The sequence below is a fragment of the Stegastes partitus genome, unplaced genomic scaffold (assembly GCF_000690725.1).
Source record: "Stegastes partitus isolate 25-593 unplaced genomic scaffold, Stegastes_partitus-1.0.2 Scaffold608, whole genome shotgun sequence".
NCBI lineage: Eukaryota > Metazoa > Chordata > Actinopteri > Pomacentridae > Stegastes > Stegastes partitus.
Window position 1 is genome coordinate 242,868 of NW_007578339.1, and position 16,460 is coordinate 259,327.

The following is a 16,460-nucleotide window of genomic DNA, read 5'->3' on the forward strand; positions in this document are numbered from 1 at the left end:
AGGACAACTTTAAAAATAAAATAGGTACCAAACAAGTACAGGGGGTGTTCACTGCATGTCTAATTAAAAAAGGAAACAAATGCAGCAATGCATCATGGGATATAAACTGCTACTGGCCACTAAAGTCTGATGAAAGCATTCCTACAATAAAATATAGATAACAGAACCAGTGTAAACTACTTCAGATAAAAAATAAATAGCAAACCAAAGACACTGCTGTTCTATTAATGATTACTTCTCACTAGTGCTGGCGTGATTACAGAACAGAGGTGCCTTCAGGTTACAGAACCACTATTCTGTGCACATTAATGACACTGAACACGACTGAATCCTCCAGTGACAAACTCTGGACCTTTCACTTTATAAAGCTGCATCAACGTGAACACTGTTCTGCAGAGTAATGTATTATGTTTAAGCCACATGATATTAGCGTCAAACGGTGCTTGCTTACCTTTGGTACTGCAGCCTGAAAAACAAACTCGGTCATGTCTGCCTCTGTTGAGTTGGATGCGTGGATGGTGATGACTGCGATGTTTGGGTTGGGGTTAGCTCTCTCAAATGTAAAGTCTATTTTCAGACCGTTCTTGTTGTACGCCGTCATGGGAGGAATACCTGCACGGAGGATAATCAAAGGATTTAGAGACACGGCTGCTTACGTTTCACTGGACAGGTCATCCAAGATCTACAGAGAACAAGTGCTTTATTGCGTCTGTTTGGTAGCGGACGGTCAAAGGGAGCAGCAGACTCTCACCTGCAGCTGCAATATCATTAAACAGGGGCTGTGAGGAGAGGCCATCCAAGAGGAAAGAGGGTTGGGAAGTGGGCACTGAGGGAGCAGGAGCAGGGGCTGGACCGCCTGGGATGGGAGAGCAACACACCGGGGTTTAACAGGACATGGCTACACCAATAGACTGTCTACCAACATAACAAAACAAAAATGGATGTATTCTTTATAATCAGCTCTAGATAACATTCACACATCGTCATCAGTCAGACAAATTCCTGAACCAGTCATACTTTGAAGAATAATTCACTTTCACCTCGTTCATAGCAGCTACTACAGTTATCATGATGGACAATGTGTTGCTGCTTTACAGTTTATCTTATTATATCCAAACCACGCAGCGAACAGACACGAGCACGGGCTGGACTTCACAGACGGAGGTGTTTACCAGGTCCTCGCTGTGGTCTAAAAGGATTAGCGGAGAGCTTTCAACGGAGCACCCTACCACTTAGCGAGAGGTCACCCAGCAGATCAAGGAGCTCTCCTCCAGCCGAGGCGGGCTTGGTGGGCATCGTGGTCTGGATTACCGGCACCACATCGTTACCGCCGAGCAGGTCTAACAAATCATTAGCCTGAGGAGCAAAGACGACACGGAAACATGATAAATGTCTGTGATATATGCCTTACTAAATAACAATCGCATTACAAAACATATTTATTTATCAATTTAATAATCATTTTCTTCACAATCATTTAATAAAAATCTAAACCGTCCATGTCAACTGAAGACAACTAGATCTTTTAGTGAGAAACAGTTAACTGTCATGATTAAAACAGCCTCACCTGGTTGGTCGGCTGTGTGACCGGCGGTGGATGTTTCGACTCCACCACAGACGGCTCCGTCTCCCCGTTTGTCTGGACGATCTCTGTGGGGCCATTAGTTGCAGTTTTCTCCATGATGGGCATTCGCTCTAGTAGAGCTGGTCTATTGTCAGGAAACAGGCAGAGAAGAAAGACGAACCGAACTCAGCCACTCATATCTACCGACTGGTACTGGTGTCCCTGTGATAGATGAGAAGAACGTCATGTAGTTTCACCTCATGTGGTCGTATTTCTTGAAAAGCGCGTTGTACTCCACGGCTCTCTGCTGAAGCTCCACGTCGATGCTGCTGCCGTATATAGAAACCACCTTCTTGATTCGACTGAAACAAAAAAAATGAACGTTTCAGGTAAACAAAGGGGAGCTGGCTGTGGTTAGTGAACTTCACCATGTTTAAAAACAAGTATTTGCAAAGAAAGCGGCATTTTTCAAATCGTAATACTGACCATGGGTTGCAAGTGAATATCAAAAATCACATCGCTTGTACCGTTTGTCAGAGTGTAATATCAATAATACACAAGCTAAATGCATTTTAGTCATTTATGAAATAACTGTAACCACATGCAGATGTCAGATAAATGTGTAGACTTCTTTCCAACTCAGTGCTGACTGATATACTTCCTGTTTATACCATTTCATTTAGCACACAATCCACAAAGCAGTTTAACATTTAGCATGAAAAATCTTTTCATTTTCAATAGTTTAGGGGATACCACGGAGTTGAATGCATATTTCCATTGTGGGAGGATAACTGTTCTTACTTTACACTGCTGAAGCGAGTCGACAGCTTCATGATGGCGGTAAGTGAATAACCCCGGGTCACAGGTGTGGACAGGTTGGACACCAGGAGGCCTTCCAACACGTCCAGAACTTCATCCTCAGTCACCTTAATTCAAAAGACAAGAACAAGCACAACGTCTGAGTTTGCCTCTTAGGTTTGCATGGTCTTCAGTTTGTTTAAGATTTTTCCGGTTGTACCTGGATGGGCTCCTCCTCCTCACACTGCCCGGACACTAGCAGGTCTCCGTACTCTCCTATACACCAGGACGCTACCTGCACTAGAGGTTGCTGCAAAACAAACAGAAATACAAGTCAGCCTTTCTAGTCCAATGCAATGCAAAGATAGAGATTCCTCCAAAGCCAGAGTTGCTCCAACCTGTGAGATGTCATCCAGCAGCGCTTTGTAAAGTCTCTGTACTGTATAGGCATGCATCTCCACGCTGTTAGTGATGAGCTGGATGAGGTTGGGAACAGAGTCGTCTCGCACGTAGCTGCCGGCCTGTGAGGATGAGCACAGACGTCAATAAAAAAAAAAAAAAGCAAATTAAACTGCACAGTAAATTAGTGTTTGCTGCAGAGGCCTGTTACTACACCCTAAAGCTGCACAAATTATTAAATATTATTCACGATCACGATTTTCGCTTCCTGCAATTAAATGAACATGAATGAGCGCACAAGAAAAAAAAAGTGCTTCACACACAGAAAACAGCCATGTAGAAAAAAAACACCTCATTTCAACATGAGTAAGTCTCTCTAGTTCACTACTTTCAAAGTATTTTTTGGTCACACACTTGTCTGAGTCTTGTAGCTGAGTGGGAGGACTAGAGTGTTCTCTGTGCACAGCTAGCTAGCTAGCATCTACGCAGCAAATTCAGGCAGCGAACCTTATTTAAGTCTGGAAAGATTTGAACATTAGCAGGAATGTAGCACGACATGAAAGTGAAAACAGTGCTCCGTTTACTCAGATGTGAAAGTAAAATAGTTGAAATTTCATGAATTAGTAGACTATAGTGTAGTGTATATGTTCAAAGCACATTAAAAAAAAAAATACCGATAAACATTCAGAAAAGATTTGAAAAAAGAGAAAGTGTGATTTAAAAGGAACTGAGATCTTTAAAAAAACCAGATTCACAACTAAAGCGACGGAGCGTTGTGTTTCTGTGACAAGAATCCGTTTATGGAACAATCTGAACAAAGAAACCAAAGAATCAAAATCAATATTTACATTTAAAGGAACAATTAAAGGCAGTATGTTGAGGAGATGTGTTAATCATGTCTGATTGTAAAGAGACAGTAAATAGTCATGTCGAATTTCTGTTTTTAAGAGTATTAAAGAAAATGGATCTAAATGTGACTGTCAGCTATTTCATGTTATTATTATTGTTTTTGTTATGAATATTTTGATGTTTGTTGTGTTGTTGTTGATGCTTTATGTCCTTGGGTAAAGAGGGCAGATAACATGAGACTATTCTTCTTTCTGCTCCCTTTCATTCAGAAGTCAGGAATGTTTGTGTCGTGTTTAATTGTTTCGTTTTAACTCAGTGAATGAAATAAAAATTTAAATGAAATGAAAAGTGCAATAAAAATGTGTTTTCCCTAAAAATTAATGAATAAATAAACATCATGTAAATATTCTTCAAAACAGTTCTGATTCTTTGGTCACAGTTCCACTTCATTTAAGATGTTTGATTTGTTGTACTCAAGGCAACACGTGAGTGAATTAAATCTCAACAACATTTTAGGCAGCAGAGTGTTGTTGTCGTGTACGTACCGTCGTCAGGACTCTCATAATGGTGTCTATGTGCCATCTTTTCGAAGGAGCATATCTGCAACACAAAGAACGCATCGATTAGGACCGAAACTGTAAAGACGCAGAGTTGTCTAAACTCTACACGGGCATGAGACGAATGCTGTCAGAATACAAATGGCATCAACATGGTCTGTCAGACGATGGATCACTCATTTTATCATCATTCAGCATTTCCACATGAGCTACCGCGGTGGTATCACAGAGTTCTAGCTGGATGGATATCGCTGGAGTAAGCTGGAAACTGACTGTATTCTGTAACACAACAGGCTTGACTGATATTTAGTCTACATGTATTGGATTCATGCAGATACAGAGACTTCTAAGATCTTCTCTCTACCTAAACACCCTGAACTTGAAGCAAGAAAGAAAATCTTTTGCAACCCTGCACACGACGAGGTCAGGGCGTGTTATTAACTACAAATGACCACAAACTGTTGCAGCATGTAGGGAAGCCGGTGTGTTGTTGCCATACTTCTCTGCAGCTAGAAAGACTCCTGATGCACAGTCTGCTTTGAATTCAGGGTCGCAGGAGTCCAGGAAGTAGAGCAGCTCTTTCATCATGCCTCTAATGTTGTTGCCGTTCACCAGGGCGAAGCTCAGTTCCATCGCACGTCTGCACGGCAACGAAACACAGACGAAGGTCAGAAAGAACGAGGCCAAATAATAAGAAACGAAAAAAAACTGCAGTTGAAGTGATTGGATCGGACCTCTTGATGGACACATCCAGGTCTTTTAAACAATCCACAATGGTGCTCCGATGCCTCTGCACCGCATTGTGATCCGTCTGTACCGTCTTTAGTAGAGATGTCAACGCCACGTATCTGGATAATTAGGCAATATCATCCAGAATTAATGACATTTTAAATTACTCTATGGTTGACAGATCACATATGGCAGGTGAATTAATTACCTTATATTTTTGTCGTTGTTAAGAAGGAAGCGACCTAGTATGTTAATGGCCAAGACCTGTAAGAGAAAAAAGGCATTTAGGCAGGATTTAAACCAAAACAAATGCTCCTATCTAGCGTTCCTTAAATTAAAACAACTCACCCTCAGTCCACTTTCAGACTTGATGTCCATTATAGTCAGCACGGTCTCGTACAGGATTGCATTGCCTACATTTTTACTTGTCTCTGTGTTTGTTGCAACCTGCAGGTGAGTACACACAACGAATCAGTCAACAGAACACTTAATCTCGTCGAAGCTGTTAAATCTAAGATAAGATCACTTTCAAAGTCTAACCTGTGCAAGAATGTCATTCATTGCTTCACTGGAGTCGTCGTCGCTCTTGCCTAAAATCCGCAGTAGTCTCAATATCCGCACCTGAGGAACGCAAACAAACGTCCAGTCCGGTCAGTTTGCTCGGCAACTGTGGTTTGTTTCATTATCTATTTCTATTGCCTTCATCATAATCTGGTTCTTTTTCCACTTGCTCTAGCTATAGGTGTGTCATTGCACACTAGAGGTTTCTGTAAATCTGACTAAATAAAAATATTAGTGACAGCAAAATGAGGGCACACCAAAACTATCAACTGCATTTACTATCGTGGGGGGGTAAGAGGGAGATTTACCTGCAGGAAAGGGTCACTTATGCCTGACACATCATGCTCAGGAGAGTATCCAGACATTATTAGGTTCTTCAGGATTCTCACCAACTGTGGAACCAGCTACAAACAAACCAACAGCAGAAGAGAAACAAGGAGTCAGTATTTACTGTGGATCTCGTTCGTATTCTGCTTTTTCAACATTTCAACAACGTCATTCATGTTTAAAGTTAATAATTTCTCATTCACAGCGGCAGCCAGCCAAAAATCATTAAATTCACATGAAATGAAAGGGATTCTTAGTAGTAGTATGTCAAAAAATGTATTGTTGAAGTTGTAAAATTAAAACCTTTGATTTGTACGCAAATATTCGGTTAGAACATTTGGATTTGAGAGAAACACTTGTGTCATCGCTAAACTATACAGTCGTATCAGACAAATGTTTAATACGATTTCAACAAAAAAAATCGGATTGTGTTAAGATAGGAAACTTATCATTGCAGTAATTTTTAAATAATTTTGATCTCTTAATGTTTTCTACAACAAAATTAGCTTACAAGGGAAACAGTTTGCCTGCAATGTTTTCAACCCTTTGCATCCAGTACAGTGACAGATCCAAAATGCATTTAGTCTAAATAACACAAAGACTAGCAGCAGGGAGCATGCTAGCCCAGCTGTTGCATGAAATGTCGACTGCTGCATGTACATAAAATAAGTCCGGAGTTGTTTCCACTTTTTGTTTTCAGCATGCCTCCAGTTTTTCTGTTACACCAGACTGAACACGTTCCAGACCAGATCACTTTACAGGACGCGCAGAAATGAAATCAATAAATCCTCTCTGCTGTTGGGTGCGACGACAAACGAGCGTCCCCAAATGCCAGAGTGGGATTTTAAAAAGAAAAAGCTCCACTTTCTTAACATGATGATGTCCCAGCACTACTTTGGCCAAACTCTAACTCTTTCCCAAGACCAAAAGCCACCTCTCCACAACTATGTAAGGTACAAACTTCTAGTGACACAGATAATAGTGAAAATCCTCTGTTCCTGGTGACAACACCCGTGGCGACCACGTGAAAACACACCCACCTGAGTGCTTTTAAACAGACAGAGTGATCGAATGGGTTCCATATTAGGCAAATAATGACATTCAAAACAATAGTGATAAATGACAAAATGGACCAAAAACTCTTGGGAATATTCAAAAAACACTGACATAGTAATGATCACCGTACAAGTTAACGAAATTAAAAAAGGCTAAATTAAAACACAACATGACATTACTCAACACAAATCTGGTTACGTCTGAAGTGACTGTGAGGAGTGATTACTATTTACAGCATGCACCAGCTATGAGATCAGAATGCACTCTTACCTTCTCATTCTAACACAATGCAGGAATTGTAAACGAAGACAAATGACAGAAAAAATATGAGGTAGATGTTAGGGAGGGGAAACTGGAAATCATTTACTTTCAGAGAGAGAGAGAGAGCTTAAAAATAATGTTCAGATCATGAGCATGAGGAAGTGGAGCTTCTGGCATAGTTTTTGTTACACCTAGAGGAGGAGAGGTACAGCAGCAGTTGAAATACAAGAAAGGAAAAAAAAAAAAAGACAGTGGTAGGAGATAAAAGACTAAGACATACTCTGAGGAAAACCCAATCTAAACCTCAAACAGTTCAACATGTTTGCCTAGCTTTAGCTCGAACAAAAGAAAAGGGAAAATGAAATGTGACGTGAGCTTAAGACAAATGCATAGCTAATTACTATAAGCTCCGTTAAGTAAGAGAATCTTGTTTGTACCTTTCTGAAGTGGGCCAGCATGTCAGGACTTCTTTCACACATCTCAGTGAGGAGGACTACTGATGTGTGGAGAACACCTGTGTGGGAGGGGACAGACAAAGTGAAGCTCATTTGCTTTGTATGAAAACGTCGGCAAGAGGTGTTTTGCTCTCTGAATTACCCCCCTGATAATTAGAGCAAAAACAGCGCTGCATTTGAAAACATGAGGAGGCTGCTGGTATTTTCTGCAACAATGGTGGTCAGGTTTATTACAGCTGTACAAGTTGTTTGACTCACAAGGACAGCGGTTGTGTCCTCTGCATGATATCAAATAAGTCGATTAGCATATTTAGTTTTATCTCGGCTGTGCGGTTCGAGGCGATACAGTATTGCTCAAATGCACAAAAAAAAAAAGGGCAAAAGTCAAATTTGCTGGTTGTGCTACTTGGCGCGCTCACTCCAACTAAAGTGTTTTGACAAGCAAATGAAAAACAAAGTGGCGTTCACAAGGACACCCAAACATTCTCTTCCTGTTTGAAACAAGTGGCGTAACTAACAGCAACCACCGACACACACGACAAGGTATTATTTACCAACATCCAGGAATTGTGAGTTCTTGACTGACAAGTCGCAAAGAGGCTCAAATCAGACGTAAAAAAAAAAAGAAAAGACGTTTTTGTCACACGGGCTGATAAACTTCATGGCGACCTGCTTTCAGTGTTACAGGGTTGAAAACTCTGGACTGATCTTTGCAGCTGTTGCTGAAAATTGCGCGCAAAAGTGAAAAAACACGTGTCATTGACGGGATTGTGTGTTTGCAAGTGACAACACAGTATACAAGATTGTGGTCTAGTGACAAATTGCGTAACCACGCTTGCATTTGAGTCCACATTAGCAATGTGTGACAATGCTTGTTGGATGTTTGTGTATCTGGGCGGCCGGATAGCTCAACAGCTTGGGCAGGCGACCCATGTACAGAGGTTATAGTCAGAGGCTGCGGTTCGATTCCAGCCAGCGGCTCATTTGCTGCATGTCCTTTCCCCATTCTTCTTCCCGTGTTTCACTGTCCCATACATTAAAGGCAGAAAAGACCCCAAAAAATATCTTTCAAAAAACAACAAAAAAAAGAGATTTGTGTATGTTATGGCCACATCACAGCATCTTCAGTTTATTCTGGGTGCGCCATGCAGGACAGATGATAACGATCTTTAAAAACAGCAACCAAATGAATGCATCTTCAAACTGCCCTTATCTGAACTGCCACTATTGCATCGCTGCACAATGCCAAGTGAAGGAAGGTCAAGTTGTTTCAGCACCGTCACAAAAAAAATCTCTCCCTTTGGCCTATCTCCTATATGTGGGGGACACAGAAGCCCTGAAGTTTATGACAGACTCATTAATTCCACTATCCACCACCGTAAAGGACGCCACAGAAAGGACATCAGCTGCCCAGCTGTTCTGAGTGACAGGAAATAGGACGAAGTCTGCCTTTGTGTAGGACATCCACATTTCCCCCCAACGAGCCAGCAACCGTATCCTGACAAACTATTTGCACTTACCGTGGTTCTTCTCGCTCAGCAGGTTTTTTGTGGCTGGAAGGAACATTTCCATGAGTTCTGGGACCTTCCTGATGACATGAACTGCACACAACGCTGCCTGTGGACAAATATTTAAATAAGACGGTCAACCTTTAACACAATGCCGAGTTCCTGAGAGTCGAGTGTAACTTCAGTCAAGTACAGATTTAAGATTCTTCAGGTATTTGTGGAAACGAGACGACAGCGTTGCTTACTTTTTTCCTTAAATAGGAGTTGGACGTTTTGAGCAGCTTCTCTACCTCTCCTGCCAGGTCACGACACATTTCTGAGGATCCCATGCAGCCTAAAGTGCACAAGGCCAGGCCCTGGACATATTGTGTGCTGTGATTCAAATCACTGGTGGTGGGACAAAAGGAGTAAAATGAGCCACGGTAACACAGAAGCGTGCACACAAGGACAATTTTGAAAGCAATGAGAAGCACATTAAGATATAATATGGAGGAGGATTTGGCAATAAATAGGCAACAAGTCTCTAGTGGAGGAAAACAAAAGGTTAAATGTAAAAGTTTCATTAGCAGGTAGGTGTTGGGTTTGTGTTTTAATTAGCATACTTAAAAGTACAAGTCTCAATCAAGCACTAATCACTGTGCTTGTGAGTTGCAAATAAATAATATCTTACAAGCTGAGTGTTAAATATATGAATCTAAGACTTCCACTTACTTCTTAATGCAATTTGTCATTAGTAGGTGGACATCCTGCCTCTCGTCCAACAGCAACATAGCTCCCAAATAACCTATTCGTTTGTCAGTGAACTTCTGGGACGCAATCAGCTTCAGACACTCCAGCTAAAAAAATAAAAAATACAAGTCATTGCATTAGGAAGACATCCAGGAGTGTAAACTGTCATTCTCCCACTATCACCAAACATACCTGCCCAAAGTGTGCCGGGTAGCCCAACATGTGCATATAAAGGAGCTTCGCCACATTTCTGCAACGGTATGTATTGTCTTCCTCTCTGAAGGACGAGCGTATAGCAGCGCACTCTTTCTGGATCATCTCACGCTCCTCTGCCTGGGTCCGTGCTGTCCGGATAGTCCGGATCAGCTCCCGCAGTCTGATCGGAGCTGGCATTCTCTGGAAAACACGGAGGGAAAGAAAACAGGTTAGCAACCAGTGCTTCGGGGTTGGCACGAGATTGGGTCACAGCAAAAGAGGAAAGCTACTCTTTCAATGAATACAAGTCGATGAAAATAAAACTCTTCACGCTACAGCATTGTATATCACTTATATAATCAAATATGTCAGAAGAAATTAGCTGCACTCTTAGCTAGCAATAGTAGGTTTTACAGTTACCAGGTAATAGCAGCACATTTTCTGAATTTGTGCTTTAACTGAATTACTTCCAATAATCAAGTTCTGCTGAAACGATACCCACAGATATAACCCGGTACAAGTGAAGGAAAAATAAGTATTTCTGTGTTTTTCAGTAAACAAACCACCTTTAAAAAATGCAATTAGGAAACTGAACGATGGAGATACGAAGCAGATATGACTATTCCCCTTAGAACTGCATTTTTTAATAGACTTAGAAGTGCAGAGGGAAAGGAGAATAGCAGGTGAAATTCAATTCCCTCGCAGAGAAGCTTCTGAGAGCGCACTAGCTTTAAGCCAGGGGAAGAGGTTTAAATATTTATAAGAAGTACATGCTTAGTTGTGGGAATAAGTTCTCATGCGTTTATATGTACCAATTACAATTTACAAAGAAAAGCAAGAAAGCAGATCCAACAGCTACGATGCTTGGTTCTTCAAAACAGGCCGGCAGCAGAACAGAAAAGCTGTCCTATCAGGCAGATGCAATGATCTTTGGAAAGTATTTCCACAGAATCTAAGATGAGCAAACTCTTCAATAATACAAGACAAGGTGCTTGAATCTAATTCTGAAATATCGTCAAAGAAAATAAGAGGCAATGCAGTTCATAACAAAAAAAAAAGACATTGCGTTTATCGAGGCTGTTTGTTGTGAAATCTCCTCTGAGCCAGTCAGCTCTGCAACAGCTTGGACAGTATCTTACATTAACAGGTTTTCAGATGACTTATGTTATGAAGCGGCGCTTTATAAATAAAATTGAAATCCAATTCATGATCACCATGGCAAAAAAAAGGCAAGAACTGTGAGAGCAAGTTAGTTTAATATGCATCTGTCAGGCTATTAGCGCAGATTTGAGGGTTGAAAGATGGATTCTGACTAAAAAAAACTAATTCAACGCTAATTTTCATTCATTTTGGAAAATGCATTTCAACTTTGAATTTTTAAACTAAGAACATTTAGGCTGAAAGTTAGTAAATATGAAGGTAAATGCTGGCATACAAGAAGTTCTGGAGTGTTTATTACCATACAGCTCCATACAATCATCCTAATTCAGCTACGAAATCAAAGTTGTTTGCTCTTTACTTACAAAAAGGTACATTTTGTCTCCCATTTCACGGAAGCCTTTTATCTAGTAGTATGCAGCACATAATTAAGCTGTTACAGCAACAGAAACGACGGTAATTACTTGTCGCGCAAATCCATTTCTCCATCCAGCTACCCACTGCTGAAGTGGATGTTTGGTAGACAGGAACACAATGCACTTTGACAGACGAGACAGAGCAGAGACCCTAAAAAACTATGATGTGATAAACAAGTGGATGGCACTGCTTCACAAATGTTCTTTTTCCTTCAATCAATTAGTACTTTACAGAAGCATGTCTGCCACCTGAACAGAGTTGCATCCAAAGATAGAAGTCTGTCCTTGGTTTAATGGTACTAAGTAGTAAAAGGATTTTAGTGATCATACAGTTTGTCTCACAATCAAACAGATGCTTTACTATTTCTCAATAGACAGTTTCTACATCACTAAAAAAAAAAGGAGCTGTGAATTTCCACGCAGGCTACCCGAATAACGTATTTTCATATTAATTTTGCAGCCAAGTGAGACTTTATCCCTCCGGCTGGATCGTTGTCATGCAAAGCATCCGAGGAATACTTTGAAAGGAGAGATTAGAAGTTTTCTATCAGCTCACTACGGTTTTCAAAGGCATGTACAGACGACACTACAACTAGCGTAATACTGGAAATAGATTTATCTATCTCTATTAAACTGTTACAGCCATAAGCAGTAGTTCTATCCAGTAATGTTACAGCTATTGTTCTCACTACAGCCTTGCCATCAGACTTATGTAAATCTTACTGGGTCATGAGCTGGCTAATTGCCACAGAGCCGCGCGTGGAAAATCAACTCTGGCTCCTTTTCCCACATGACACATACTCTGAAAGTTTTCTGAACATCTATAGAGTAAGTTGACTGTGAGAAATGAGCTTTAAATGAACCTAACATCAACTTTAAATCTGTCTTATTATACCCGGATGCCTTTGACTTGCAATATTTTCATCTGAATGGCCAAAGAGAGAAAAAAAAAGCACTCTTCTGTTTCATCACCAACTATCACAGAGCAGATCAAAAGAAATTCTTTCGAATTATGCCAGTCTATTGAGTTAAATAAGTATCCAGACACAGCAAGAATGAGGACATCCTTTGTTGAACAAGGTGGTTAGTAGAGAATCTAAGAATTCATTGTGATCAAAGAAGAATGGGGCGGGTGGTCAAGCAAGGCCACGCTTTAATAAAGCCAGAGATCTACTGTCTGCCTTAACACCATTTAAATTACCTGAGCTGAAAGGACCCAGTGTTGGGCTCCTTAAATCATAGCTCCCTGTGTCTTGCTGTGTTTATAATCAAATGTGTACACATTAAAGAAGGTAAATCCAGCCTCTGCTGAGAGCTGATTAAATTACAGTTCCTCGTTCTTGCGCTTGCAGCACAACAGCACATTCTTCTACAACAAAACCACAACATATTCTTTATTGTCCTTCATGCTTTATTGCCTTTTCTGGCAACTGGAACTGTGTATTTAGGTTAAAAGGCAAACCTATCATAGATAGATGACAAAAAAAAAACAGTGTGGGGGAGACATGAGCAACAGCTTAGCGTCCATTCATCCAGCTCAGATTCATTTAGCCTTGCTTATATTTCTTTACACACACTGCAGATTAAGGTGGTGACCACACAGAACAATCACTGTGAGATTGTGCCAGACAAACCGACTCAGTGTACCAGGGCTTATCTGACCCAAGTGTGACAACAGGTGTGGGTCTACACTCTGAGACAAAAGTGAGAATAAAAAAAGTTAAACATAGTGGGTGTCACAAAAAAAAAAAAAAAAAAAGTTAAACATAGTGGGTGTCACAAAAAAAAAAAAACAGTTGAGCTCATTACAGGTGCACCTTTTAATGACAAAATAATAACTCTGGGAACAGCTCATCTCTGAGTAATCACCCCCTCAGACGGTACATTTCTCCAAACCTGACAAACAATACGGGTTGTAAAGCAAGCGGACGACACGAACCCATCACCCCAAAGTAGTCAAGAATAAAAGCAAAGCAGTTAGCCCACAAAAGCCATCCTGACACACATGCAGTCCATAATTCAAAGGCATATTTTGCATGTTCTGTGAAATGTTCACAACAAGCGCTTCCTCTCGTGAGACCTGAGGAGCCAGCCTACATTAGCTTTCAGAGCCTAACAACCAGCAACAAGTAAAAAGCATGCCACACCTCTTGTGTACCACAGGGAGCAGTCAACCTGTTGACTCCGAGGCATCACACTCAAAGTATCAAGGGATAAAGCACCATTTAAAATGCTTTTCCATCAGATTGCTAATTGCTATGGGAACTGTATCATTAGGAGTTGAAACCCCAGATGTAACGACCACTACTACGGTCTTTGTTGGAAAAGAGTTGCACGTATAAACTAGACAAAGAGATCATCAGACAACTATTGTCTCATTATTTTCTCTACACGCTCAGCTATGCACTTAGATGTTGTAATTGTAAATGAAATGCCACCAGGGAAAACAATCTATTCTGTCTTTGATCACTAACTCTAAGCAATCAGCTCTGCAAAGCTACAAACTATTGACAACACCACATAAACAGACAACACTGAAGAGCAAACATTTGTAACGCTAAAGAGCAGACATCAGTAAAGACGATATCTAACCAGTATTGTGTCCGCTTTTACATTCATATTGTACTTCTTACATGCACAGTCAAGTGTTGAGTCTGGCACTTTGGTAGAGGATATGAAATGCATCTGATAGACAAAATGTAATGGCTTCACATGTACTCCCTCAAACCTTTTCGGTTTTTCAGACTCTGATTTTTCTGGTTTTCAAACATCCTTGTAGAGTGCAGGCCGATTTAAAAGTCTGCCAGATTGTTACATTAATGCTCTAATATTAGCCATCTTATGAATTCAATGCTGCTTGCAGCTACCAAGGTCCACTACACACATCAGCTCTCAGTCTTTTGAAAGACACAGTTGAATGCATGTGAAATTACTGCAAGTATATGTTCAAAGCCTGGTAGTCAGTAAAGCTATTACTGAGCGAGAGCCATCGCTGAGCTAAATTTTAACTATAGAGGCTCTCCAACCGTTGAACAGATCTCCAACCAGCAACTGTTGGTGGCGTAATGAAGGTCTAGTGAAGAACTAGCCGCTACCCTGAACAGTTAGTCATTTGGCTTTGTCGGATTGAAAACCATTCAGCAGTAAAACCTTACAAAGAAACCAATGCTAGGACTGAAGGACAACGACTAATGTCGTCTCCTACCGTATATTCTCCCCCACTGACTTTGTGGGGCTGGTGTTACTGTGACAAAGCAGAACAACAAACAAAAAACCTGGGAGACCAGTTACTGTTCAGGTCACATGTATTACAAGACAGCTGCTCACTCTAAACTACAGTTTCTTCATATTAGGATTTTTCAATTCACACTGTGTGGGACACTGATATGCACACACAATGACTACGCCTGATATGAATTTGTTTTTATACCATGTGACTGATAACTGCTAAGCCTGCATATATTGCACCTACTCAAGTATATTTTGTGCCACAAAGTTATTCACTACATCACAGTCAGCAGAGGTAGAGGTTAAGTGGTTTTAATTAAGGTCATAGCTGTCTTGTTTCAGGCATAATATTATGCAGTTGTTCCAATGCAGTCAGACCCGAAGAGGGCTTGATTCACCTGCACCGGGCAGCATCTGCTCTGGTAGAAAGTGTGTTAAACTCAACGGACAGCAAATGAAACTGGCACTGAAGAACAAATCTAACCGATATGTACAGGAATCAGTCGGACTGTACGTCACCCTCATTTGTTCACTTCCTACTTACAGCTGACTTCCTTGAGGTTAACCTGCTAATCGTTTTATGAAATGACCTGACAAGCAGATGACGAATACGCATTATTAGAAAGCTGTATCAAGGTGTTAACTTTCCCATTAAGGCGTTGTCAACACCAAGTAACTATCTTAAGAAACTATGGCAAAACCGAGTCCACGTCCTCAGCACACTAAGCTAGCTAGCGTTAGCTTCATGAGTATCCAAATGCAACGCTGACTTATGGCTGAAATGTTTACAATTTACCAAATGTTAGGAAAGTCTAATTTTATTACTAAGCACGTAGCCAAAGGCCATATGCTTAATGTTGCTTATATATTGAAAATTACAGCTATCAACCATCGGCTAACTACGAGCTAAAACACTGGTATCTAGAACGAAAGGGCAAGATATTGGGTTGGCACTACAACAGTAGCTTCACCTTGGCTGACATTATTTCGTTAAATTTAAGTTTACATCTGCACCGTTATACAACGTTGTCGAAATGAAACCAGAGGCCATTACACCTGACTCTGATCGCCGATTGATCAGGACATGATGCAGTTTAGGCCTTCTTGAAGCATTTGGATTATCAAGCTAGCGAGTCCTCTGTGGCGTTAGCTAGCTACCTGACCATTCGTTTGTTTCTGTATTACCTAATCCGAATACTATCTGAATTAAAGGCAAATGCGTATTGTCTAAACCAGCTAGGGAGATATGAAATATAAAATTTCCATTACGTGCTGTCACGATGATTAGTGGACAACCACACAACATACATGGCTACAGTGCTTCACATCCCTAGCCCCAGCAGGTAGTTAGCAAGGCTACAGCTATGAGGCATGCTAGCCATGCTAGCTAAGTTAGCTGCTGACAGGCACAACCCCGGTGCACTGAGGGCTGCGACTTCCTATGCAGCGCCACAGTGAGAGTTGTCAACGTACGTACAATGAAACCACGGACCATTACTCGCACGTAAAGCAATTTTCACACATTTCTGCCGACATATCATTCTCAGAATGTACTTACTAGCCGTAATGATGCCAGAAAATAGCTGGAATCGTCTCTATTAGCAATGGAGGGAGGAACACACTAGACATGCAAAATGGTGGCTACTCCAGCCTCAGCACATCTACCGCAG

The 16,460-nt window shown here is 40.9% G+C and overlaps 1 protein-coding gene across 1 annotated transcript in view; it reads right to left on the reverse strand.

The window, feature by feature from the left end:
• ap1g1 (adaptor related protein complex 1 subunit gamma 1) overlaps positions 1–16,439 on the reverse strand; it is a 30,062-nt gene extending 13,623 nt beyond the window's left edge. The window contains exons 1-21 of the mRNA XM_008289346.1: positions 16,349–16,439; positions 9,986–10,189; positions 9,776–9,900; positions 9,310–9,451; positions 9,077–9,173; positions 7,539–7,615; positions 5,766–5,861; positions 5,437–5,517; positions 5,245–5,343; positions 5,105–5,160; positions 4,902–5,015; positions 4,667–4,807; positions 4,156–4,210; positions 2,761–2,883; positions 2,583–2,672; positions 2,366–2,490; positions 1,822–1,926; positions 1,568–1,709; positions 1,230–1,356; positions 752–856; positions 452–612 (exon numbers count right to left, since the gene is read on the reverse strand). Of these exons, the coding sequence (XP_008287568.1) occupies positions 452–612; positions 752–856; positions 1,230–1,356; positions 1,568–1,709; positions 1,822–1,926; positions 2,366–2,490; positions 2,583–2,672; positions 2,761–2,883; positions 4,156–4,210; positions 4,667–4,807; positions 4,902–5,015; positions 5,105–5,160; positions 5,245–5,343; positions 5,437–5,517; positions 5,766–5,861; positions 7,539–7,615; positions 9,077–9,173; positions 9,310–9,451; positions 9,776–9,900; positions 9,986–10,186 (2,262 nt within the window). The 5' untranslated portion in view covers positions 10,187–10,189; positions 16,349–16,439. The remainder of the gene's footprint in view (positions 1–451; positions 613–751; positions 857–1,229; positions 1,357–1,567; positions 1,710–1,821; positions 1,927–2,365; positions 2,491–2,582; positions 2,673–2,760; positions 2,884–4,155; positions 4,211–4,666; positions 4,808–4,901; positions 5,016–5,104; positions 5,161–5,244; positions 5,344–5,436; positions 5,518–5,765; positions 5,862–7,538; positions 7,616–9,076; positions 9,174–9,309; positions 9,452–9,775; positions 9,901–9,985; positions 10,190–16,348) is intronic.
• Positions 16,440–16,460: the final 21 nt, after the last annotated feature.